The sequence below is a fragment of the Pseudophryne corroboree genome, chromosome 1, assembly GCF_028390025.1.
Source record: "Pseudophryne corroboree isolate aPseCor3 chromosome 1, aPseCor3.hap2, whole genome shotgun sequence".
NCBI lineage: Eukaryota > Metazoa > Chordata > Amphibia > Anura > Myobatrachidae > Pseudophryne > Pseudophryne corroboree.
The window spans coordinates 1,039,252,685-1,039,279,659 of NC_086444.1; the positions used below are offsets into that span (position 1 = coordinate 1,039,252,685).

Sequence of the window (26,975 nt, forward strand, 5' to 3'; positions counted from 1 at the left end):
CGACCTAGTGACCATGTTGACCTAATGCATGTCGGCCAATAATGGTCGACCTACTGACTGTCGACCTGAGTGTGGTAGACCTAATGACCCAGACCCGTTTCCTCCCGTAATCCAAAAACAATGGCAGGTTAATTGGATTCTGACTAAAAAAAAATGACCCTAGTGTATATAGGTGCATGTGTACATGTGGTAGGGAATACAGATTGTAAGCACCACGGCTTACAATAACAGACTGATATGATTGATTTAATATTATATGGAAAGCGCTGCGAAATGTGTGTACTCTCTATAAATAACTTATTAAATTAAGTAATGCTTTGCAATGAACGGTTTCCTTTTTTCCAGATTCAAGTAAAGTTATCAATAGATTACACATTTCACATTAATATAATGCTTTTAGGCACTGTAATATTGCTAGCCTCTTCTGTTTGATAAGTGTTCTTCAAACTATGGGCCTAATTCAGAGTTGGTCGCAGCAGCAAATTTGTTAGCAGTTGGGCAAAACCATGTGCACTGCAGGGGGCGGGGGGGGGGGGGCAGATATAACGTGCAGAGAGAGATAGATTTGGGTGGGGTGTGTTCAAACTGAAATCTAAATTGCAGTGTAAAAATAAAGCAGACAGTATTTACCCTGCACAGAAACAAAATAACCCACCCAAATCTAAAGGTAAGTACACACTAGCCGATACATCGGCGGTTCTCTTGAACGGCCGATATATCGCGGGTCCGTCAGCCAGTGTGTACCGGCATATGTCTGTGAACTCCGTCGTTCATAGACATATTGCGTCGGCCCCGCAGCACAGCCGACGGCCAATAAATCTACCGATATATTGGCGCATCGCTGTGTGTGTATGGGCGGTCAGCCGACCGCCCTTACACATGCTGCGGCGGCCAGCGGTGATTGACAGCTGAACTCGGCAGGCGCCACTTCATGAAGTCAGTACCCGACGGATCGGGCAGTGTGTATGCACAGCACACTGCCCGATCCGTTCATAGATATATCTGCCAATCAATTGATCGGCAGATATATCTATCAGTGTGTACCCACCTTAACTCTCTCTGCAAATGTTATATCTGCCACACCTGCAGTGCACATGGTTTTGCCCAACTGCTAACAAATTTGCTGCTGCGATCAACTCTGAATTATCCCCTTTGTTCTTGTCATTTGAAAATGTAACTACATTCACTGTTGCACTTTTCATTGTCTAAGAACTTTCTCTTCCATAAACACAAAAATAAATTTTTCAGAATACTGCACAGTACATGAGGAGACTGTATAGTGCAGATTATGCAAACATCCAAACACATCTATAATAGATGTGGTGCATGACTAACAAAATATTCAGGTTTCATGTTCCCTTTCAATCTGTAATATATGTAGAATATTCTTTTATGTGATTCATAAACATGAATATGACTGATGTAATAACTGCATCCCAGAAAATGTGTAATAAATACTCAGATCTTTAATACAACGTCTCTTTGCGTCTGCATTCAGTTTGCTCTTGACTAAAAAAAAGGGGGTTGGTATGATTTAATGGACAATGTAACCTATTTTAAGGAAGGTTTAAACGTATTTTGATTTTCTCAAATTAAATTTCTTACACGTGAACAGAGTATTCTGGAAAAAAATACTAAAATAAACTTCTATTAAATCTATGTTTAGCAATATCAAATAAACGCTGCCTCCTTGAGCCCACCGACCACGTAAAAAGTGAATGCAATGTTTCATGACTTTTTAAGTAATTTCATTACCATCTAGGTTTTAACATAGGCTAAATTCTGAGTTTATCCCTGACACCAGTTGATTTTGCAACATACTAATGAGAGGCATTGATCAGGTGCAAAATAAATACTCAAATATATCTATTTGTAATTGCATTTGCAAAAATGTAAACATATTATCTATGAAATACTGTAAAAAAATGTTTTAAAAACTCAGATTTCACTTTGTAAAATTCAACAGCAAACAAAACTACAGAATGGTCAATAACATTGGGGTTCACATTCCTAGGGATTTTTTGTTTTTGTTTTGGGGGTGTTGGGGGTGACCATTAACTTTTTATTCTTTGCCTATTCCTACAAAAAGGTGTTAATCTGAAAAGCCTTCTTCACAAATGCCCTGGAAAGAATCATAAACATTCTTTAGGCGGCTAACGGAATATTTGTTAATGATTAAACACTAAACCACAGGCTAGCTGAGGTTTATTACACAAAGGAATTCAGGGGTTGATTTATTAAGCTTGGTGAAGTGATAAAGTGGAAGGTGATAACGCTCCAGCCATTCAGCTCCTAACTGTCATTTTTCAAACCCAGCCTGTGACATGGCAGTAAGGATCTGATTGGCTGGTCCTTTATCACCTTCCACTTTATCACTTCACCAAGCTTAATAAATCTGCCCCTCAGAGCTGAACTGCCTTGTAGGCATCTAGGAGTACACAATTAAACGGACGAGACATACATGGAATATATTATGCAATTTACGTCACAGAGCACATTAAAATGCCAACTGCAATTGCTATGGTAAACTTTTATTTCTCAAAATAGCAGTCCTTGGCTTTAAGAACAAGGCAAGGTAGTCCTATATAAATTACACAGTTCTGAAGGTGTATCAGTAGTTAAGATAGATGACAGTGTGTTCCGGTTTAATCTGCCAATGGTATTTGAGGCCTAGCAGCACTCACATTCCTGCCTTATCTGGTATCACAGATGAAAAAACAAAAAACATCTTTTATTACAGGAAAGACACAGGCAGAGTATTACTCAACATAATTCCACATGTGCCGCAGAAAAAAATAACTCCTACATCAGCTAGGAAGCAACCACAGGCTCTTAAAAAAAGGGCAAGAATTTAAGGGTTTGCTTTAACCCCGAAAAGGCACATTTACAAAGCAACCTACAGTATTTTTTGAGCCAGCTTTGTAAAGAATGCATGGCAGTCTAAACATTCCTAAGCTCAAAGCATTTAACTGTGCATATTATCTGCAAAAAAATGAAAGACAAACTACAATAAATGTAAGAGAAGTGTCTGGTGTCCTTTCTATCTGAACATTCTGATTACCTAAAAAATATATTACCCCCACTAAATGATTTGAAATACCCTAATGAGCACTAACAGGTTTCAGTAGATTTGTTTCCGAAATGCCTCTTCTGTTTTGACAATTTGTTTTTAACACAAGCAATCAAGAGATTCGCTCTCCAGTGGGTAAATTTACTAAGGTGGGAGTTCTATTTAAGGTGGGATGTTGCGCATAGCAACCAATCAGATTCCAGGTATTATCTTCTAGAAGGTGCTTGAGAATCTGATTGTTTGCTATGGGCAACATCCCATCCTAAAAAGAACTCCCATCTGAGTAATTTTACCCCCAGGTCTCGAGTACCGAAAACACATTTGACAACAGAAAAATGTATATGTATCACCTAAAGGATATTTTTTCTTTTACTTTTAGCTGCCATAAAAGATTTGTTTGGCATAAAACTGCTATGAAGTTAGTGAAATTCCCCCCTGAGAACACCTGTTTCTGTCCAAAATACAAGGAAGGAAGAGAAGAGGGCTTATGTGTTGCTGACCCAAAAAGTTTGATAGTGAGTGGTGACTATATTTGTGATACTAGAGTACCCAACTGCTTATATGCTTTAGGTTGGGCCTACAGTCATTAAATCAGGACTGAGTGCATTATAAAGTATATTATTGCTAACAAAAGATGCAATAGCTCAAGCTAGGGCTAACTGCAGAACCTTCTAATGGCTTTGCTTGGCCGCTCTTACACAATGGATTCTTGGAACATGATAGTAGTGTTTAAATTTCTGATAATCTCCCAATAAAGCAGGAATAAGCCTGGTCTGGACAGCTGAAATCCAAATGGGCTTTGGTCCCAAGCGGATACCTGTAACAGCTCAATGTATGTGCTTTGAATGTAATATAATCAAGGTCTAACATAGTAAAAGAAATATTAGAAAACAAGGACACGTGCTAAAACTGGAAGGTGGTAGATTCAACGGAAACTTGAGGAAAAATTACTTTACAGAAAGGATAGAAGATAGGTGGAATATCCTCCCATCTGAGGTGGTAGAGGATAAGACAGAGTAATTAAAACATGCTTGGGATAGACATAAGAATCTCCTTATAGAGAACTAAGGGGGACATTTACTAAGCAGTGATAAGAGCGCAGAAGTGAGCGAGTGGAGAAGTGGCCCCATCAACCAATCAGCAGCTCTGTATCATTTTATACTATGCAAATTATAGAGGTTACTTCAGTGCTGATTGATTGCCATGGGCACTTCTCCACTGGCTCACTTCTCCGCTCTTATCACTGCTTAGTAAATGTCCCCCTAAGGATCAAATAGGGTTGAGGTTACCAAAAGGTAAAAAAGGGGAAGACTAGGTCGGCCAAGTGGTTCTCATCTGCTGTCAAATTATGATTCTATAGTTATTCAGGACCTGTGTAAAGAGTTATTTCCTGGGGAGCGGGAAGCCAATCAATTTAATTATGGGCAATTACTGTCAATGACTTAACATCTGTCAATTGCTGGTAATCACCGCCCAATAAGGTTAGCTGATATCGGTAGCATATACTGCTGTACTGTGATATATAATGTAAATAATGTGGGTTAGTTGGCTGATACTGTTAAATCTTATCACGCAGATGAACCCTGCCAATCTCCACATGACTTAATACAGAAACAATATTAACAGATAGAGAGACTGGAGCAAAGTTTTTACAATGCCTTTAAATGTATTTATTATCTTTACCAATAATATATGCAATTGAGATGATAGAGAAGCAGGTGAGCAAAGGTCTAAAAACATTTTAACCCCCCTCCCAACGAATCTACTTAAATGAGGTGCTTGCTTTTCTAAGACTTTAAAAGCTAAAAAGGAACAAAGGCTAATTTAGGTCACAGGGAATCAGACCCAAATGAGAGGCACCTACAAGTGATCCCACCAATGTGGCAACTAACATGTAGGTTATAATATAAATAACGTCACAGTAAGATTTAATGAGCCAATAATCAGAGTTATTCGTTTCTTAAACGACAAATAATAATAATAATAATATTAATAATAAATTATACCATCAGCCTGGCCGATAATCAGGTGTTTCCATAAGCATGAAACGTGTAGGTGTTAGAGTTGTTAAACTTTAAATATCTTACCAAGGCCCCCATTTATCAAGCCTTGGCGAGTGATATATAGCACGGTGATAAAGTACCAGACAATCAGCTCCTAAATGTCATTTTTCAAACACAGCCTGTAACATCACAGTTAGGAGCTGATTGGCTGGTACTTTATCACCGTGCTATATAACACTCTCCAAGGCTTGATAAATGGGGGCCTTGGTAAGATATTTAAATAGCACAGTGATAAACTACCAGCCAATCAGCTCCTAACTGTGATGTTACAAGGCCGTATTTGAAAAATGACAGTTCGGAGCTGATTGGCTGGTACTTTATCACCGTGCAATTTATCACTCTCCAAGGCTTTATAAATCTGGGCCTAAATGCTTACTTCACACATATATTTAACAGTTATTTATATAGCACACACATATTACATAGCACTGTACGGGAAATACTGAATCATTCACATCTGTCCCTGTCCTACACATTTCTGAACACATAATTTGTAACTAGTTAACTACAGTAATGTCAGGTGTGCGCGGCAAAACGGAGCAACACTTGAATTCCTCGGTCAGGTGCCATCCAGTGGCTGCCGGCGCAAAACACTTAAATTCCCCCTATAGAGGTGAGGAGCAGCGTAACTCATTTTTAGTTACTAAACTAATTATATAATTTGCTAGTGAAACAGAAGATTAGCAATTAACAACAGGAACTGCAGAAACCTAGAGGAAAGGGAAATATTTCCAAACTGGGATTGTGCAAACTTTTATTATGGGTTGTGAAGAAATAGACACTAATTAAGATTTTGCTACAATTAACCCTTTCATTTCCAGAGGAACTTATACACGTAAAGAAAAATAGTTCATTTAAAAAATGTAATACGTGTAGAAGTAAATCGTTCTCTCTTTTTATTATTATTATTATTATTATTATTATTATTAATTATTAATTTAATTGCCCAATTACTTGCACATCTCCCAGCTCTTTTTCTCCATTGTGTCCAAAAGTATATCAGCTACAGGGAGGACATATAGCATTGGGTGGGATAGAAGACAGAAAAATTCAGTGTTCTTTCAGATACTCAGTGGCCCAGATTTATCAAGCCTTGGTGGTCAATTCAATTCAGTGAGAGTTTATCTTCAAATTACTGACTTTACAAACTCTCATGCATCACGGGAAATTGATTGTCAGGAATGTGTTTTTTAGTCGGCAATTCAATTCAGAGAGGGATATTGTAATAAGTCTGACTTAAATATGAATGTCGGGAATTTGCAAAATCCCGGGAATTCAATTGCCAGGAATGTGGGGTTTTTTGTTTTGTTTTTTAGTCTGCAATTCACTTCAGGGAGGGAAATTGTAATTAGTCTGACTTAAATATGCAAGTCGGGGAAGGGACAGGGAGGAGACTTATTTTCCTTCCTTTTACTCCCAGGAATGCAATGTTAAGGCAAGACTTTGGAGTAGAAGCCACAACCATTTTGATACTGACATGAAAGGAATGGTAGCAGCAATGGGAAGCAGTATAGTGGGGGTAATTCCAAGTTGATTGCAGCAGGAAATTTTTTAGCAGTTGGGCAAAACCATGTGCACTGCAGGGGAGGCAGCTATAACGTGCAGAGAGAGTTAGATTTGGGTGGGTTATTTTGTTTCTGTGCAGGGTAAATACTGGCTGCTTTATTTTTACACTGCAATTTAGATTGCAGATTGAACACACCACACCCAAATCTAACTCTCTCTGCACATGTTATATCTGCCTCCCCTGCAGTGCACATGGTTTTGCCCAACTGCTAAAAAATTTCCTGCTGCGATCAACTTGGAATTACCCCCAGTGTTCTGTGGAAGTGTGGAAAAACATCAATCATCGCTTTATAATGTGACTTAATTGTCGTTGGCACCAGTAGGGTAAGCTTGCTGGCACTGTTACAGCCAAAGGCAGGGATTCTCTAATAATCACACATAACTGGGATTGGTTTAGGGCGGCTTGCTTGGCATCATCAATATGGGAGCGTAATGGTTGAAGATCTTGGGCAATCGACTTTAGCCATGTTTTCTTTGGCGTATCACTTACTATTTTCCATTCCTCCGGAATGTGTTACAGTATTTAGGCACTGGTATGGTATTCTTTTAGGCTCCATTCTGCAGACATGTCCAAACCACTTTAAACGCTGTCTTTTAATATAGGATTCAACTGGGTTGGTCTTTGCATAGTTTTCGGATGTTTTAATTTCTCCGGTCCATTTGTATTTCTAGAAGTATATTTCGCAAGCACCTCATTTGGAAACATTCCAGCTTTGTTACGTCATTTTTAAGCATTGCCATTATTCTGAACCATAAAGTAAATTTGTTCTAACTGATATGTTTAATACCCTAATTTTTGTGGCAATGGTAATGTCCTTTTGGTTCCAGAGGCCTTTTTTCAGAGATGCAAAGGCAGCTGTGGCACTCGTGATGTCACTTGTAGCGGCTATCTGTTAACCGTTGATAGTTGAACCCAGGTATTTAAAGGTATCCACTTGTTCAGTGGTAGTATGCAGGGGAGGGTGTGTACAGTGAGAAGTAGTGTAGTGTGTGCATGGAGAGGGTGCAGGGTAGCTGCAGTAGAGTTTGCGGGGAGGGGTATGCAGGGTGAGAGGTAGTGTACTGTGTGTGGGGAAGGGAGTGTTGGGGGGATGTATTCATGTGACCGGCGGTCAGGAAACGGACGATCAAATGACCTCCCCCTACATCCCGCCCCCTCACTATCCCGACGGTCGGCATGCCGACTAACAGGGACTATTCCCATTGGTGGGTGTCCACGACACCCATAGAGTGGGAATAGAAGCTATGGCGACCGCAGGGCACCACCGAGCTCACAGCGCGGCGAGCGCAGAGAGCCCGCTGGCATTCCGCTGCCGGTATGCTGACCACCAGTCAGCCATTCCACACCCGAGTGATGGTTGAGAGGTAGACATGCACAGGTCAAACGTGGATATTTCACTATGCAAAGGGGTATGTACCCAACTCCAAATTACTTCCAAAGTTACAAAAATACTGACCTGCAATACATTTGTCCATGCATATGTGTTTTCCCTTTTCACTTTGGGAATTGCCCCTGTGCAAATGTCTTATGTTCTTTTATAGTAAATACTCAGGGGTCTCTGTGCACTAAGAGTAGGTTACTAATATGGTGGCATGAACTGCCGATCAACCGATTGTCCGGCCTAGTGTACTAGGTGTGGGGAGAGAGGTGCAGGGTAGTGGCTGTAGTATAGTGTTTGTGGGGATGGGGGTGCAAGATAGTGTGTGCGGGGAGGGGGGTGCAGTGCAGGGTAGTGACGGATTATGCAGGGTGGGGAGTGAAGTAGTGTATTGGGTGAGAGGTAAGGGGGGTACACACGGAGAGATCAGTGCTTAAATTCTAAGCAATCTGACTAGATTGCTTAGAAGTTAAGCAAGGATCTCTCCGTGTGTACCCCCAGAGCGATAGCGATGCGCGGCCCCGCGCTTCACTATCGCCGGTGCTAGATTGAGCCCATCACTCATTTCACCGCTGGGTGACATGAGCAACCCCCCCTTCCTTCTCACTCAGCACATGTCTCTGGGGAAATCTCCCTGTGTGTATGGGGCTGTAGTGTACTGTAGGTGGGGCCGGGAGTAGAGATTAGCAGCAGTACTGTAGTGTGTGCAGGGTGAGCGGTGTAGAGTAGCAGCAGCAGTAAAGTGTTTTTTTATTTTATTATTTAGTAGTGTAGTGCAGTGGTTCTCCAAACTTTTTTGTATCACCACCTGAGTACCAGAATTTTTTTCACGGCACCGCAAGACCAAAAGTTCTTTATTTTAAAATTCTGAAAATAATATTAAATTAAGTCAAATGTTTTTCTAAGGGGTAAATTCAATTCAGCCCGGAATGAATAGTGCCAGTAGGGGGCTACCGCTGCTAATCAATTTAGCGCTCCGTAAATCAGAGAATGCCATTTCTCGCAACTTTTTCCTGCTATTTTGTAGGGAGAACCAGCATTCTCTGACATAACTGCCCACTGCAATGTTGTTTGCACTGCGCTGCGGCATAAAACACATCGCTGTCCTAGTTGTGTAATCATGTACTATACGATAAGATTTGATCGGCGTCCTCTTCAAACTCCAGTCAGGTGCATGCTGTCCTTCTTCTTCAGATAAAATCCTCTATTGCAGCAAGATATGTTTAGAATGTAAGCTCTCACGAGCAGGGCCCTCTTCCCTCATGTGCTTATCCTTTCTTACTTTAATAATCTTCAACTGCACCAAATCCAGCAGTCTTCTGCCTCCTCATACTTATTCCAGTGTCATCTGCTGATGTAACTATGTTTATTTACCCTGTACTTGTCCTATACTGTCATCAACTGTAAGTTGCTGTTTTCCTGTTTGATTATTTATGTACTCTGTAACTGGGCGCTGCGGAACCCTTGTGGCGCCATATAAATAAAGGATAATAATAATAATATGTTAGTTGAAACAACTAAGAAGGGAGAGGGACAAACCAGTTGCTAAACTAGCCAGTGGGAATATAAATATGTTGGATTGAAAAATTAGACCTATTAACAGCATTTCTAATAGCTTAGTGTTAAATTAAAAACATTTTTTGTAAACTCTCACCCCTTGGGGGATGAGAGAAAAAAAGGGAGAGTTTAAGCCTAAAATTGTCGGGAATTCAAACTCTCTCCCCACCCGCAAGTTCATTGAATTGGTCTGACCATTATAACCTATAGGGAGAACAAATTGTTGGGAATTGTATATACATCGCCGACTACAACCGAACATCGCCGACTAAACAGTCACATTGGTGAGAATTGAATTAGTGGGAATTCCAATTGTCGACAATACTTAAGTAAACTAGCGGAATGGGCAACTAGTCATCAAATTGAATTGACCCTTTGGAGAGTGATAAATTGCATGGTGATAAAGTACCAGCCAACCAGCTCCTAACTGCCATGTTACAGGCTGTGTTTGATAAATGACAGTTAGGAGCTGATTGGTTGGTACTTTATCACTGTGCAATTTATCACTCTCCAAGGCTTGATAAATCTGGGCCATTATTTTTTTTCTATAGCTGGCCACACATCAGGACGACCCGCATCCGATGCGAGTCGTATACGATTTCCATTGAACTTCCCGGCAGCTCCCAGGCAGTCCCGGACACATGAGTGACACACGATGTGCTAATGACCCATTAAACGATCGATTGTGTACCTCACAAAACAACAAAAAAAGTCCAGAGAAATGCCACTCAATCTAACGATGCATCGTATGTGCATAAAACATAGTACGATGTGCATACGATTACGATGGAAAATATGGGCTGCAGGTGTGATCTGAGGATGTGACATACGACCCACGGGGCAGCGCACTGCATCGTAATCGCACCCAAAACATGCACAATGTGCACATGATGCATCGAATGAGGCGTAGAAATCATACATTCGTACACGATATTGCCCTAGTGTATGGCCAGCTGAAAGCACCACAAAGCCTCTGCAGCACCATACAAGGAGTAACCATAACAATGTACACTTGTATATCATACATAAAAGCAAACAACAGTAAAACCAAAGGCTAAGACTATATAGCAAAAATAACATTATTCATGGTTACTATGTTCTGAGAAAAACTTCACCCATTCACAGCTGTGCAAAGCAACATAAATAAATAGGTCATGCGCCCCAGCTCCTGCTGGCATCACCCTCCGCATTGGAAACCCGGCATCCGTGCTTTAGTACATACAGGAAATGTGGTAAAACCCTGAAAACTGTTTTTGTTGTTTTTTACCACATTTTCCAGTTAGCCCAGTATCTTTAATGTACCCAGAGTGCCCTCTGACAGGAAGCAGCAGCTGGTGACTTCTTAAATGTGAAGCCGTCAGCTGCTGCTGCTCCTCAGTGCTAGTATGAAGATAGGAGTGTGGCCCTTAGCTATGATGTCACAGCCCCACACCACACTCCCAGCTTCTCCCTGTGGGAGATGTATCATTTATCTCTGATATATTGTGATCATCTGCCAGTATAATCAGTTGCCTACTGGCATCTGAGAGCGCCGGAAGGGACAGCTCTGCCAATATAGGGGGAAGATATTTCAAGCCCTCTAAAGAGTGGCAAAATTAACACACGTAGAAGTCACCTATAGTAACCAGCTTCTAATTATCATTTGATAAGTAGAAAATTATTTTATTTAGGAATAATGAGCCAAATCATAAGACTAAAACAATCCCTCCTGTTAACAAATATTATTCCCATATTCATAAAACTGTTCTATTGCTGCCTTACAATCTGAATTTGTGACCTGAACGGTTATTTTTACTGGGGGTGCTCCACAGAAATTAGATAGCATTTTCTTTGCTAATTTCATTTTTAATTACACGGAAATTGCACACTTCAGCTACCATATGAGCTAAACCCACACAAGGGGAAGGCACCCTTCAAAATATTAGGGTACTTCAAGTTCTATATAAGTGTTTTATTACAGTTAGTTCAAGTCTAGTTGCCTGCTGACATGACCTGAAGAAACAAGTGGAAATACATAGGAGTGGCACTTGTAGCCACGTGTACAATTTTCATTTCTGATTAGCCCATGGTTTCCATTATTACTTATTTGTTCCTATTCTATCCTTATGCGGCTTTGGACAAATCTAAAGGAGGGTACACACGGAGAGATACGTTCTTAAAATCTAAACAATCTGACGAGATTGCTTAGATTTGAAGTACGGATCTTGCCGTGTGTATGCCCCCCAGCGATATCTATGCACGGCACCGCGCGTCGCTATCACCGATGCTAGATTGGCCTGCATGCATCTAGTCAGACTGCTTGGATTTTAAGAACGGATCCCTCCGTGTGTACCCCTTTTACACTTACACTTGTCTGCACTAGCCTTTACTGGCAGACAATTCCCTGTGTGCTCCAATACTGCTGGGTGCCCATTGTGTATTTACTCAGGAGTGCAAGTCTCCTTGTTCTCTCTATCTATACCAGGGCCGGACTGGCCATCTGGCACTTCTGGCAAATGCCAAAAGGGCCGATGGCCACTTGGGCCGGTCCAGCGGTCACTGAGACACGCTGCCGCTCAGTCCGGCGGCAGCATGTCTCAGCTGTCAGGAGAGGAGAGCAGAGCTCCCGCCAGCGCGGCTGTGTCTGGTGCTGCGGCGGCTTCGTTCAAACCAGCCGCCGGTTTGTAAGCCAATCAGAGCTCGCGGACCGGCAGCCAATCAGAAGCCGCCGGTCCGCGAGCTCTGATTGGCTCACGAACCGGCGGCTGGTTTGAATGAAGCCGCCGCAGCACCAGACACAGCCGCGCTGACGGGCGCTCTGCTCTCCTGATTCACCCCCGTCCCTCACAGCCCGGAGGAGCAGCAGCAGCAGTAGCAGTGCAGCAGCGGTAAGTAGCTGCAGCACTGGCTGCTGTGGGGACAATTGTATATCTGGCACTGTGGGGGCAATTGGCTGGCACTGTGGGGCATTTGTATACCTGGCACTGTGGGGGCAATTGTTTACCTGGCACTGTGGGGGCATTTGTATACCTGGCACTGTGGGGGCATTTGTATACCTGGCACTGTGGGGGCAATTGTTTACCTGGCACTGTGGGGGCATTTGTATACCTGGCACTGTGGGGGCATTTGTATACCTGGCACTGTGGGGGCATTTGTATACCTGGCACTGTGGGGGCAATTGTGGATCTGGCACTGCACTATTGGGGGCATATAATGTAAATTTCGGCTCATACCGGGTGCTATAATGTAAATTTCGGCTCATACCGGGTGCTATAATGTGAATTTCGGCTCATACTGTGTGGTATAATGTGAAAGAGGCACCAGTACTAGATAGTATAAGGGGTCCTACTATTGTGGTGCATAATGCGTATAAGGGGTGTATGGTGTGATAAACTACACTGAAGGACACACACCCTTTTGAGTGGCCACGCCCCCTTTTCCGGAGCTCGAGCGCTTATTTACAAACTTCACATTTACATACCCCCACTTAAAAATTTCCACTTCAACCACAGGTTGTGTGTATTTTAATAGAAAATGATGTACACTTGTATGTTGTTAGAATATTAATTATATATGTAAGAGCATAGACTAATAAGTGGGAGGAGTCAGGAATAGTAAGGGGAGGAGTCACAGAGGTGGGCCTGTGTGCTTCAAAAATGCCAGGGCCTATTTTTAGTCCCAGTCCGGCCCTGATCTATACTATATATATATATATATATATATATATACATACACACACACATACATACATACATATATACATATACACACACATACATACATACACATATCTATACACACACAGATGTGATGTTGTAGGCTGCACATTTTTTTTTCTGCAGTGAACATAGTACCCGTTTTAATGTACTTTGCACACCAAACCAGACATATGCCGAGTCGTACATAAAGATTTATCGAAATATTATTTCCACGGTTTGGCATCATAAAATACAGAAAGTTGACATTACCATGTTTATCATTGGGTTTTTCATTTTTGGAGTGTCCTGAAAAATCTTCTAAATGCAGTACTTTGTCTGGACATGTTCACCAAACTGGCACGGTGTTTGTTTCTCACAGAATTGTACATTTCCTGTAAATCTACTCCACATATACCTTCTTTACTTTTCAGAAAAATACAAGTTTAGTATTATTTACCCATCTACAGCAGCAGCAGCAGCTTCTCTCCCCATTCCAGCACTGCTGTGTGCTAGGCTGCAGTGGGGCTGCTGCAGTCTCCTCTGCCTGTATGTGTGTGGGGGGAGTAAGGGGAGCAATCACACTGAACACCACCCCCACCCCACCCCTGGACTTGGCCCTGGCTGGGGTGCTCACAGCGCCAACGCTTCAGCTTTTTTAGAAAATGTTTTAAAAGGGGTGTCATCACGTCTCCTGCGATTAGGCCATACACCCCGAAAAAAGTACCTGGGTCTGGACCAGCTTTCAATGGCCGTGTACTCAACTGCCTAGCAATTTTCCAATTGATGTTCACACTTATGTATTTCTAACAGTGACACGTGCAAATTGTAGTAAACAAAGTAGCACCCCAGCTTGCGAGGATGTCTGGAAAACCTACCAGCTAGGCACAAAAAGGAGATTTTAATTATTTGTTTCTCTGTCCTCCACCAAGTCTTAATCCTTTTGCTGCCAGGGTGCCATGTCCAATTTGCGCCTCAGGAGGCCATAGCATTTAAGGAAAAGAAAAAGAAAGTCTTTGCTTGCACTGTCTTGGCTGCCAGGAATAACTTTATTTACTCCACTTTTTTATTTAATTACATTATCAGGACAGAGAGGATTTTCTATCGGTCCCAAAGCCAAGAAATACCTTTTTCATTTATTGTAACGATCTCTGGACATCAATGTCTACTGTACAGCTTTTTCCTGCTGTCATCTGGGGTTCTGTTATGAGTATAGGGATTTGTATGAGACTGCTTACTCCATGTGAAAAACCAGCAATCCGAATTTACATAAAAGCCACTGGGGAGGGGGGTGAGGATGCCAAGTGATGTAGAATCTATAGCACTGGACACCTATGCGTGGAACAGAAAAAAGTATTGTCAGACTAAGTTATTTTTTAGGGGAAAGTGTTAATAGTGATCAATAAGGGAGATTCCCATAGTTCTAAAGTTATTTTTTTTCAACTGTTAACTTGATATACAGCAAAAAAAAAAAAAAAAGTGCTCTCTCTCTCTTACCCTTTCATAGTGATATTATAAGATTAATCATGAGAGAGGTGCAGGGAGATCACTTCAATCAGCTCTGAATTCTGCTGGCTAGGTGTGAATGGAAGAGCAGGGGGAGCTACACAGTGCTGTGATTGGGAGGAGGTGACAGCCAGAGTGATAGGAACGCAGCAGCGGAAACAGCCGCAAGCACACTGCCAGATAAAGGAGAGTTCCAGACTGCTGGGCTTTTGTTGCAATTTCGGTACAGAATGAATTCAAGGTGCCCCGTTTTGTTTTCTTAGAGATGGGAAATCATGATTGTTTGTATTTATTTTGTTACTAGTTTGATGGAGAAGGATTACGGTCTCTGCATGTCATGCGCGGACAGTCTGTGACTTGTAACTATTGTGGAATGGAAAATGCCAGCATGAATATATGGTGTGTTTGTCAGAAAAAAACATTTAATAATTATAAAAATATATGCTGATTATTCATATTATTAATTACCATTAACGTATAGATCATTTACAAAGTTGCATTTGTTACATTTCCAATTATGACCCTATACACAGAGATCTCAGGAGAATGGAGCATATGGTAATTTAATTTTTATAACACTGCGCAATAGTTTTAAATTAGCATTAAGCATTTGCAACATGTCACCAGCAGTTTCCCGTACAAATAAAAATCCTTGTTGCCTTTTATGGACAAACAGAAGAGATACTGGAAAGGCTTATAATACCTGCATGACAACAGAGAGCCCAACCTTATAATGTGGTGCTAAAAGTCATTTACATTTTAAAATACAAAATGATATCAGGTTAAGATAAAATACTGGAAGGTGGTGTAAGATGACGCAGACTTATTCTTTGTTATGTACATGCACACGGAGTATGATTAAGCTTCACTGTTCAAAGGCAGTAAGTAAACATTACCTAATCATTTTCAGCTTGTTACTTTGACCCAAGAAAACACCTAAAGCAAAGCAGATGTGCTACTTCAAAACACAATTGTGTATCAAAGGCTGCAGCCCACAGAAAGCAAACATTCTGGATTAGCTTCGTACAATTTTTTCTTAAACTAAAAAAAAAATTTAATAAAACAAATAAAAATCCATAAAACACATCAAGTGTTCCCTTTTACTTTAGATGATTCTTAAAATGTATTGTTCTTTTGTACAAAAAGGGAGTTTATGGACACATGTCCTGTTCTTGTTACCATTCTTCCTTCTGGCTACTGTATAGATTAATTGGTGAATGCAAAACTACTATATGGGCAGCACAGACAGTGTAATTTTTAGCTTTACTGCCTCCACAGCACTGAGGTCATGGGTTTGATTCCCACCATGGCCCTAATTGTGTGGAGTTTGTATATTCTTCCCGTGTTTCCTTTGGGTACGCTGGTTCCTCCCACAATCCCAAAATATACCGGTAGGTTAATTGGCTCCAACAAAATGTATCTAGTATTACATGTGGTAGGTGGTAAGCGCTGAGGACTATGTGTGCGCTTAAGAAATAACTGGTAATAAATAAATACTAGCCTTGTTGCAGATTCAATAAATGTTCTACTGTATCTTACAGTCCATTCTATTTTACAATCCACTGTTTCCTTCTAAAGCCCTATTCCATGAGTTGCCCTGCAGTACAAATCAAGAGAGAATAACCTACAGTTCTCTTTCCCTCAAATACAGTTGTAAGTAGGTCTATACTTGTAGGAAATCTCTACAAGTAGGACCATGGTGGGAATCAAACCCATGACCTCAGTGCTGTGAGGCAGTAAAGCTAAAAATTACACTGTCCTCTCTCAGGTCTCCAGCTGCCTCTCTGCCATCTCCTCCTGGATGTCTGAGCGCTCTCTGAAGCTCAACATGATAAAACTGAACTTATTATCTTTCCCCCAGCCAGAGCAACACCCCCCTACAAACATCTCTATCACTGTTGACAACACTATCATCTCCCCCGTTCCCCAACTCCGCTGCCTGGGCGTCACTCTTGACTCCTCCCTCTCCTTTGCACCCTACATCCAAGCTCCTGGCGCAATCTTGTCGGTTCCAGCTACGCAACATTGCTCGCATCAGGCCATTTCTCTCCCCAGAGTGCAACTAAACTTATCATCCACTCACTGGTCATCTCACGACTTGACTACTGCAATGTGCTCCTCACTGGCCTCACTTGCTCCCACATAGCTCCCCTCCAATCTGTCCTCAACTCTGCAGCTAGGCTCATCTTCCTCTCCCGCCGCTCCACTTCTGCCACTCCCCTTCAACAAAATCTACACTGGCTCCCATTCCCCTACAGAATCCTCTTCAAACTCCTCACCCTCACATACAAGGCCATCTCTAATTCCACTGCTCCCTACATCTCCAACCTCCTCTCCCTTCATACTCCCTCCCCGCCCACTACGGTCGGCTGATGACCGTCGCCTCTCCTCTGCCTTGGTCACTGCTTCCCATGCACGAGTTCAGGATTTTGCCCGTGCTGCACCCCTTCAGTGGAATGCGCTCCCCCCGCTCCATTAGACTCTCCCCGACCTTGCAAAGCTTCAAACGAGCATTGAAAACCCACCTATTCATCAAAGCGTACCCCTCCAATGCATAACCTAGTCCTTAGGCTGCTCCTCCATCCCCCTGCCCCATGCCTTGGACATCTCTGCTTTGCTCGCATACCACCATCAGGCTTCTACCTGCTTGCACCTCATATCATCTGTCTGTTGCCCCTCCCCACTAGATTGTTAGCTCTTCAGAGCAGGGCCCTCTTTCCTCTTGTCTAAACCCTCTTCTTGACACATTTCACTCAGCAACCATCTTTACCTGCTTTCTCTCCTGCTGGTAAAGGCTCATCTCTATCTATGGCCGCCAGCCCCAAGTAGTACAATGAATACTCCCTTCGCTACTTACATCTAAGCTGTATTATGTTTTGAGAATTGTGTTGCTCTTTGTTACCCTGCACACCTCCATTTTTGTTATTTATTTACTGTTATGCTAAGTTTGTCTCCCTGTACTGTCCTTTGTACGGCGCTGCGAAACACTTGTGGCGCCCCTATAAATAAAATGTAATAAAAATAATAATAATACTAGATCACCTTATACAGACTGTAGCTTTGGGCTGCTGGCTCATTATACACATGGAAAACCGACAAATCCTGTCATTCAGACAAATTGGTTAAATCACGGATTTAACCAATTTGTAATGAATTACAGTTTTTGTCCACTTTCCAGTCGTTTAGGAGCAAATGGTTGATTGTCATTTTTTCTCATCCATGACCAGATTTTCATTCCAACCAGCCAGGTGTGCCAGATAATCTTATAGTGTATGCCCAGCTTCAGTGATGGTGGAGGGCTGGGAAGGATAAACAAAACATGACAGCTCTCTCTCTCTGACACTCAGGGAAGGATGTGGGATGGGTTGTGGACAGGCCAAATGTCGCTTTTTAGACCGACTTTCATCCAGTCTCCCAGCCTTCCGGTGTGTCCTTTAAAACCTTTTCATTCTAGCAAACCACCGCCTATAACTAACTCTGCTGCCGCTGCCCTCCTCTCCCGCTGTGTCCGTCCATATCACCAGTAGAATGTAAGCTCCTAAACACGAATGTGCAGGGCCCTCTCCCCTTTGTCTTCTCCTGCATAATTATGCTAATTGTTCACTGTAATTATGTCTCTATGGGAATTTATACACTGTCTGCACTTATGGATCCTGTTCTCAATTTTATACGTGCCATGGAAAACCCTTGAGGGTGCACTATAAAGAAAAGATAATAAAATAATAATGCAGAAATTAATGCATCAATGTGCATTCTGTCCCCTGCATTGATAAGTGCAGGAGACCAACAAAGGTAAGACCTATAAGAGCCCAGCTTCCACATGTAGGGGGTCTCAGAAGAACAAATAGTTCCCCCCAACAATTGTCAGGACATTTAAGTCCTCTGGCCCCCCAGACTCTACCTCCGGCGGCGGACACCACCCATCTAGCAGCGCCAGAAGCCATAATAGTGAACAGCAGCTGGAGGGGTTGACATCTACCTGAACCCCTCCTCCTAGAGTGAGCACTACATACAACACTGTGCACAGGTAAATAAATTATAAATATTACCAATCTTTGATTCCCGTAGACAAAGGCCTGAGAAAAGAGGCAGCACGGTTCTTTTCATAGCCTGGCCTAAAATCACAATGACTTGAAATAAGGGGGACGTATGAGTAGGGGTGGTCTTCAGTATGCCGAATGTCGGGATCCCGACACCCGGCATACCGACAGCTATTCTCCCTCGTGGGGGTCCACCGTGCCCGCAGCGTGCCCGCAGCGTGGCGAGCGCAGCGTGGCGAGCGCAGCGAGCCCGCAAGAGGCTCCTTTGCGCTCGCCACGCTGTCGGTATGCCGGCGGTCGGGCTCCCGGCGCCGGTATGCTGGTCGCCGGGAGCCCAAGCGCCGGCATACCGTACTACACCCATGAGTAGTGACCCATCGGGAAATACAATTAGGAGCTGCTGTTTTGGAGCATCAGTGTATTAATAAGTGACAGTGCAGCATTAAACATATAATTGCTTGTTTTTGTTAATATAATCTTTATTTGTTTCTCAAGAAACTTTTCACAGATGAGGGAGCAGTCCAAGTAGTGTTTACAGTATGTTTATAAAGATAGACAAAATAAGAGTATGGTGTATGTTCCCTCTATTTACCTGCCAGCCTGCCTCAACCAGCGGGATGTTAGAAAATGCTCAGCTGCTTCAGCAGATTCCCAGCCCACAGCAAAGCAAACATGTTTGTTTTAGATCAAAGAGAACTGAGCAGTTTAGAACAAGCTATAGAATTTAAACACAGATAAAGGGATAATGCTAAGTACACAGTACATTCACAGAATATGTATCTGAAGTTGGTCTTTGAGATAACTACATTTAATTCATTGCTTTTCATGTATGGAGGGGGGAGGGGGACATTTTCCCGATAATATTCAAGGCACAATTTCCTGAGTTTTATCTCCTCAATGTAGAACAACAACAACAAAAAACGGAAGTGCACAAATAGAGGCACAAAGATTTTCAATCCTTCCCCATGCCAATAAATTAGCACATATTATTTTACTGGAGATACTACAGAAAAGGGGCAAGAGGATTAATATATATAGGTATGCAAGCATTTAAAAATTGCTTCTGGGAAAACACTTTAAACTGCTCAAGAGAAAACCACTGAAAATGGGGTGAAGTTTTCTCGCTGCAATGCCTTCTAATGAGTCATTTTACTACACAGAATCAATGCCTGCTCATCATTGATGCATGCAATCATATGTAATCAGTAGTAGCTCAGTAGCTCAGGCCCAGGTTTATCAAGCCTTGAAGACTGTAATAAAGTACCAACCAATCAACTCCTGTCATTTTTCAAACATAGCCTGTAACATGGCAGTTAGAAGCTGGTTGGTTGGTACTTATCACCGTGCAATTTATCACTCTCCAAGGCTTTATAAATCTGAGCCTCAGTTATGTTTGGATACACAAGTACTGAACATTATATATTGTACATATCGTATGGTTATTTTTTGATTTTTTTGATTTTTTTTTTAAATCAACTATTTTTGTAGTTTATAATATTTTTCAGCATGCAGTATTCTAAATCTCACCCCACATCCCATATAATATATATATATATATATATATATATATATATATATATATATATATAAATAACGAAAGGCAATGAAGCAGTCAGCGGCACTCAGGGTCTTGTTGTAGCAATCAGGTGTATTGAAAAAAATCACTACATGAATCCCAACGTTTCGGGACAAACACGTCCCTTTGTCAAGGTGAATATATATATATATATATATATATATCAGTTAATCATAGTAATATACCGTATGCATCTAAAAACCAGTGCATTTGTTTTGAGCTGGTGGTGTTTATTTACAACTAAATGTAAAGTTTAATAGAAGAGCCACCCAACAAAATGTCTTCTTAGGCTAATACAACATGTCAAAGCAATACGCAATTTTTTTTTTTTTTATGTCCTTTAAACTTGTTTTACAATTACTGCTATTTGGTTGGATTTTTGATGTATGTGCTCATACAGTACAGTATTTGTGACTTTTTAGCGGTTATTAGACTTATATCTAACATGTTAGGAAGGCACTCTGTACTTTTGCAAAAACAATCATATCTGTAAGGCATATTTAAAAATAAGCCATTGACGTTTTATTTAATCTACTTCTCTAACAAAATCATTTATTGGTCATGTGATCAATCTTACCTTTGTCTTCATGTATTGTAAAGACGCCGACTCCTGATCCATTCCTTATAGAGTACTTAATCTCTCCATCACGACCCGAGTCGTCATCGTGAGCGGAAACAGTCATCACAGGTGTTCCAATTGGAACATCTTCTCTTATCGCTGCTTTGCTTACAAAGTTAGAAAACAATGGTGTATGCAGGTTCTCATTAACATCAATAACCTCAATGCTGATGTAACAAGTTGAGGACAATGACATAGGTCTTCCTCTGTCTTTTGCTCGGGCAGTCAGATTGTAAACCTGCTTGTCTTCGTAATCTAACTCTTGTATTATCCGTACAGCTCCGCTAAGTTTATCTACTTCAAATTTTCCATCTCCAGTTTCCAAAAAGCTGTATCGAACTTGACCTGAAAGTCCTAAATCAGCATCATAGGCTTCTATCCAAGTAACCAGAGTTCCCAAAGGAAGGTCTTCTCGGATTTTAACATGATAGTTGGATGGAATAAAAATAGGAGGATTATCATTTACGTCTTCTACTAAAATTTTTAGAAGCACATTTGAAAACAATTGGGGTTCATTCTCCGCTTGGTCTCTTGCCTGAATTTTGAGCAAATGCATATGTTGCTTCTCTCGGTCTAGTGGTTCCACGGCTTTCACTATGCCAGTAACACTATCAATTGTAAAGGTATTAGTGTCTGTGAGAATGGAGTATCTCACGTCACCACTGGATCCAAGATCACGGTCAACAGCTTCAATTTTAATAATTGCATGGTCCCCTTCCTCATTCTCCTTGAGTTCAACAAAGTAACTATCCTGCAGAAACTCAGGTGGGTTGTCATTAGCATCAAGTACTTCGATGTCCAAGAGATGCCAGGATGATTTCTGTGGCACTCCAAGGTCATAAACGGTGATATTCAGAGTGTATTGGTCTTTAAGCTCTCTGTCAAGTGGAGAATATATCCGTATCCAACCATTATCCATATCTACAGTGAAACAGCTATCACTGTTTCCTCCAGAAATAGTATAGACCAGCTTCCCGTTGAAACCAGAATCAAGGTCATTAGCTCCCATATGGATTATACGTGTTCCCACAGCTACATTCTCCTTGACTACAATTCTGCTTGGATGCGTGCTTGGAAATTGAGGCACATGTGAGTTTGCCAAGTGAACGTCAAAGTAAGTTTCTTCTAGTGATCCACGATTAAATAACTTATTGGCCTGTAGAAGTTTTTCAGCAAGCATTTTGGCAACTCCAGTTTCCTCACAATCTAAATGAACAACCTTGCGGCTGGAAGTCACAGTAATATTAATATAAACTGATTTAGCCAAGTTTTCTCCATCCGTAGCGGCAATCTTCAAACTGTGAAAGGAGACTTTTGCTCCAGGCCCTTCTGAAAGAGACTGTTTCAAAGATAGGACTCCTGAATTGGGATTCAGTGTAAATAAATCAAAGTCATTTCCAGACTCTATTCTGTATTTTACCAACTGGAGCTCATCAGCATCAATAGCAGAAACAGTAGTTATTTGCTCTCCAATGCCAAGATCCTTGGGGACCGAACCTTCACAGTTCATCTTTTCAAACACTGGTATGTTGTCATTTAAATTATTTAAAGTCACCGTGATAGGAATTTCAACTTCTCTGCGATAAGGCAGACCCCAGTCCGAAGCCCTGATTTTTAGTGTATAGACTCTCGGCATCAGCTCATAATCTAATTCTTCTGCAGTGCTTATCACACCAGAGAAAGCATCAATAATGAATGGCACAGGATTAAGGTTTGCAATGCTGTATGTGACGTATCCATTCTCCAATTCGTCATGATCAATAGCATTAACGGTAAGGACGTGACTGCCTATTGGAACATTCTCATCAACTACAGCTTTATATGAGGTCTGGGTGAATTCAGGGGCATTGCTATTCATGCTGAGCACTTTTATCATCACCTTTGTGAAAGCTTTTTTGTCACTGGTCATAACATCCAGTTCAATGTGGGATGACTCTTTTGCTTTAAGAGGGCTGAAGGTTGTAAGGAGACCTGTTTTGGGATTTAAACTGAATCGGTTTCTGTCTGCTGCATTCTTAAATGCATACTTTAAGTGTGGATGACTTGGAACTGCTTTAACCATAACTACAGGTGTGTTAGGGGGAGCAAACTCACTTACTTCAGCCCTGTAAACATCTTTTTCAAACTTTACTGGTCCACTAAATTGTGAAGAGGTCACATGGATTATTTTTGGGGAAGAAAACTGTGGTGGGGAGCCTTTGTCTTTAGCTTGTAGGGTCAAGTTGAAGCCAAATGGTTGGGTAGCCCAATCAATCTCTCTAACAGCTACAATCTTATATTCCTTGCTTCCTGGAGAAGTTCTATTGGTCTTAAAATACTGTAAAGGATCTCCAGCAATAATGCTCAAAGAGGCAATTTCACCATTGGCTCCTTGGTCATTGTCATCCACAGTTACAATTGCATATGTTAAATCTTTTTCAATCTCAGAAGGAGTACGTGTAATAGCAGAGATAACAGGAGCATGCTCATTGGCTTGTTCCACATGAATAACCAGTCTCGCCATACTGCTAATTCCACTGCTTCCATACAACTTCATTCCGCGGTCAACTGCAAGAATTTCCATATCGTACTGCTTGGTCTCTGAATAGTCAAGTCTTCCAGTTAGTATAATAGCACCACTAGTTGGATGGATAGCAAACATGTCAGTTCTCTCTTTAAAACTGTAGTAAAACTCCCCATTGGTTCCAATATCAGCATCTGTTGCACTAACTTTAGCAATGCTGCTCCTTATTGCTGTGTTTTCAGGCAAAGAAACACTGTACAGGGTGGGGGAAAACAATGGCCTCAAGTCATTCGTGTCCAGCACTTGAACTCTAACTCTTGTCCGTGCTTCCGCATTTGAGTGCTTATCAACTGCTTTGACAGAAAGGAGGTAGTGATCTTTAACCTCTCTATTGAGAATTGCTGTGTTACCACCCTTGGTTCGTATCCTCAGGAAGCAAAAATTTCCCAAAATATGCTCTTCTGCTTTAAAAAGGTTCTCGTTATCTCCAGAGACTATTTTGTATTTGATGTCCCATGAAGGGTCAAGATACATGCCCATTTTTGTCGGGTGGCCCACATAAGTCTTTGAAGCAGAGTTTTCATAGATAGTGGCATTGTAGAGGTGCTGAGTCAACTGAAATGATGCAGGAGAATGCAGTCCATGGCTACCGTCACAGTCACCAAAGAGTTGTAGTAACATCAGCAAGAGCAGCATGGTCAAGTACTCCCCCATGATGGAGGAAGTATACAGTCACCTGCAAAAATAGAACACAAAAAGATTGGATTCAATATATATATATGCACACTAATATAATTGCAAAATAAAAAAATCGGCTATTGCAACATCTACACGGAGGTACAGGTCACAGAAAAGTTAGGTGGCCATAATAAATGTAGGGTGCAAATATAGTGTTCACTCTAGGTGCCAGTGCTGGTCAGTGAGGAGGGCATATTTACATTTTGAAATCCAGAATTTTAGAGATTATATATATCCATTATATATTATCCATTGATGGCACGACTATCTCCCCTAGCCCCCAAGTACGCTGTCTTGGCGTAATCCTTGACTCCTCCCTCTCCTTCAAACCACACATTCAGCACCTCTCACAAACCGGTCATTTTCATCTCAAAAACATTTCTAGAATCAGACCTTTTCTCACCCAGGATGCCACTAAGATCATTATTCACTCACTGATTATTTCCAGACTGGACTACTATAATCTCCTCCTAACTGGCCTCCCTGACAATGACCTCTCTCCACTCCAATCTATCCTCAATGCTGCAGCCCGGCTCATCTCCCTCACCAAACGCACTACGTCTACCTCCCCTCTCCTACAGGCCCTCCACTGGCTTCCCTTCCCTTTCAGAATCCAATTCAAACTTCTCACACTCACTTACAAAGCTCTCACCCACTCCTCTCCCATCTACATCTCTGACCTTACCTCTCTTTACTCTCCCACCCGTCCTCTTCGCTCTGCTAATGCATGCCGACTCTCCTGTCTTCTGATTACTTCCTCCCACTCCTATCTCCAAGATTTTTCACGTGCTGCTCCCTTTCTCTGGAATTCTTTACCTCTCCCCCTCAGACTCTCCACCTCTCTACAAAACTTCAAACGGGCTCTTAAGACCCATTTCTTTACCAAACCTAGCCAAATCTCAACCTAACCCTCTGTTCCATGCTCTCTATGTACCCCATCTGTGTCACCCCTGTCTGTCTACCCCTCCCCTTAGAATGTAAGCTCTCACGAGTAGGGCCCTCTTCCCTCATGTGCTTATACTTTTCTTACTTTAATAATCCTCAACTGCCCAGATCCCGCAGTTTTTTGGCCACCTGGAACTTATCTCTATGTTTACTGGTGTAGTTATGCTTAGTTGCCCTGTACTTGTCCTATATTGTCTTCAACTGTAAGTCATTGTTTTCCTGTTTTGATTATGTGCATATGTACTCTGTAATTGGGCGCTGTGGAACCCTTGTGGCGCCATATAAATAAAGGATAATAATAATAATAATAATATTATATATATATATATATATATATATATATATATATATATATATATATATATATATATACACATACACACACACACACACACACACAGGTTGAGTATCCCATATCCAAATATTCCGAAATACGGAATATTCCGAAATACAGACTTTTTTGAGTGAGAGTGATATAGTGAAACCTTTGTTTTTTGATGGCTCAATGTACACAAACTTTGTTTAATACACAAAGTTATTAAAAATATTGTATTAAATGACCTTCAGGCTGTGTGTATAAGGTGTATATGAAACATAAATGAATTGTGTGAATGTAGACACACTTTGTTTAATGCACAAAGTTATAAAAAATATTGGCTAAAATGACCTTCAGGCCGTGTGTATAAGGTGTATATGAAACAAATGAATTGTGTGAATGTAGACACACTTTGTTTAATGCACTAAGTTATAAAAAATATTGGCTAAAATTACTTTCAGGCTGTGTGTATAAGGTGTATATGTAACATAAATGCATTCTGTGCTTAGACTTAGGTCCCATCACCATGATATCTCATTATGGTATGCAATTATTCCAAAATACGGAATAATCCGATATCCAAAATACCTCTGGTCCCAAGCATTTTGGATAAGGGATACTCAACCTGTATGTATGTATGTATGTATGTATATATATATATATATATATATATATATATATCACTGCATCTACTGCGGCGATACATCACAAAATTTCCCCTTCAAAATGTTAATATGCCTCCCTCACTGATCAGCCCCTAGAGTGAATACTACACTCCTATATAGAATATCCATATATTTTACAGTAGAGGCTGTTTTGCTCCTTAAAAGACATGAGTAATGTGGGGCAAGATTACTAATGAGATATATGGAAATGTTTTTGATATAAACTTTTGATGACTAATTATATCTCTGTATATTGCTCCTATAATGTTTTATCATATTTTTTTCTGTATTATGCTATATATCTTTGTGTATTCTGCAGTCAGGTAATATCCCTGACATTCGTGAAGTCAACTGATGCCAATAAGAAATGCAGTGCCAGCTTCTAATAGTTATGCATTTGATTACTACAAAACTTTACTGCGATCTTGAAATGTAACTGCTATTAATTACATGCTCAGTCTACTCCCTTGAATCAAGAATTATGCACTTACAGAAAAGCCCATCCTGGGTCAGTAAATAGGACTATTTGGCTCTCAAGCCTAATAAGATATACTGGACAAGATAAAAACATATAAATAGAAAAATACAGCTTATTTACACACACAAAAAACAACAACCCATAACCAAGACGCACACACTTGCAAGGACTGAATTAACACTTTTTGCTGAATAAGGTATTCTACTGAAATACAGCTAGTCTGAGTCACTTCCCTCTATTGTAGGAGGCACCTTAGGAGTGCATATAATTTCATAGGGCT

The 26,975-nt window shown here is 41.2% G+C and overlaps 1 protein-coding gene across 7 annotated transcripts in view; it reads right to left on the reverse strand.

Annotated features, from left to right (window-relative positions):
- Nucleotides 1-26,975, reverse strand: part of FAT1 (FAT atypical cadherin 1) — a 325,756-nt gene that overhangs the window by 238,474 nt on the left and 60,307 nt on the right. For all 7 annotated transcript variants that reach the window (XR_010177511.1, XM_063920802.1, XM_063920806.1 and 4 more), the window contains exon 2: nucleotides 21,009-24,289. Coding sequence is in view for 6 of the 7 variants with exons in the window: in XM_063920802.1 (XP_063776872.1) it covers nucleotides 21,009-24,267 (3,259 nt within the window). In the remaining variant the exon portion in view is untranslated. The remainder of the gene's footprint in view (nucleotides 1-21,008; nucleotides 24,290-26,975) is intronic.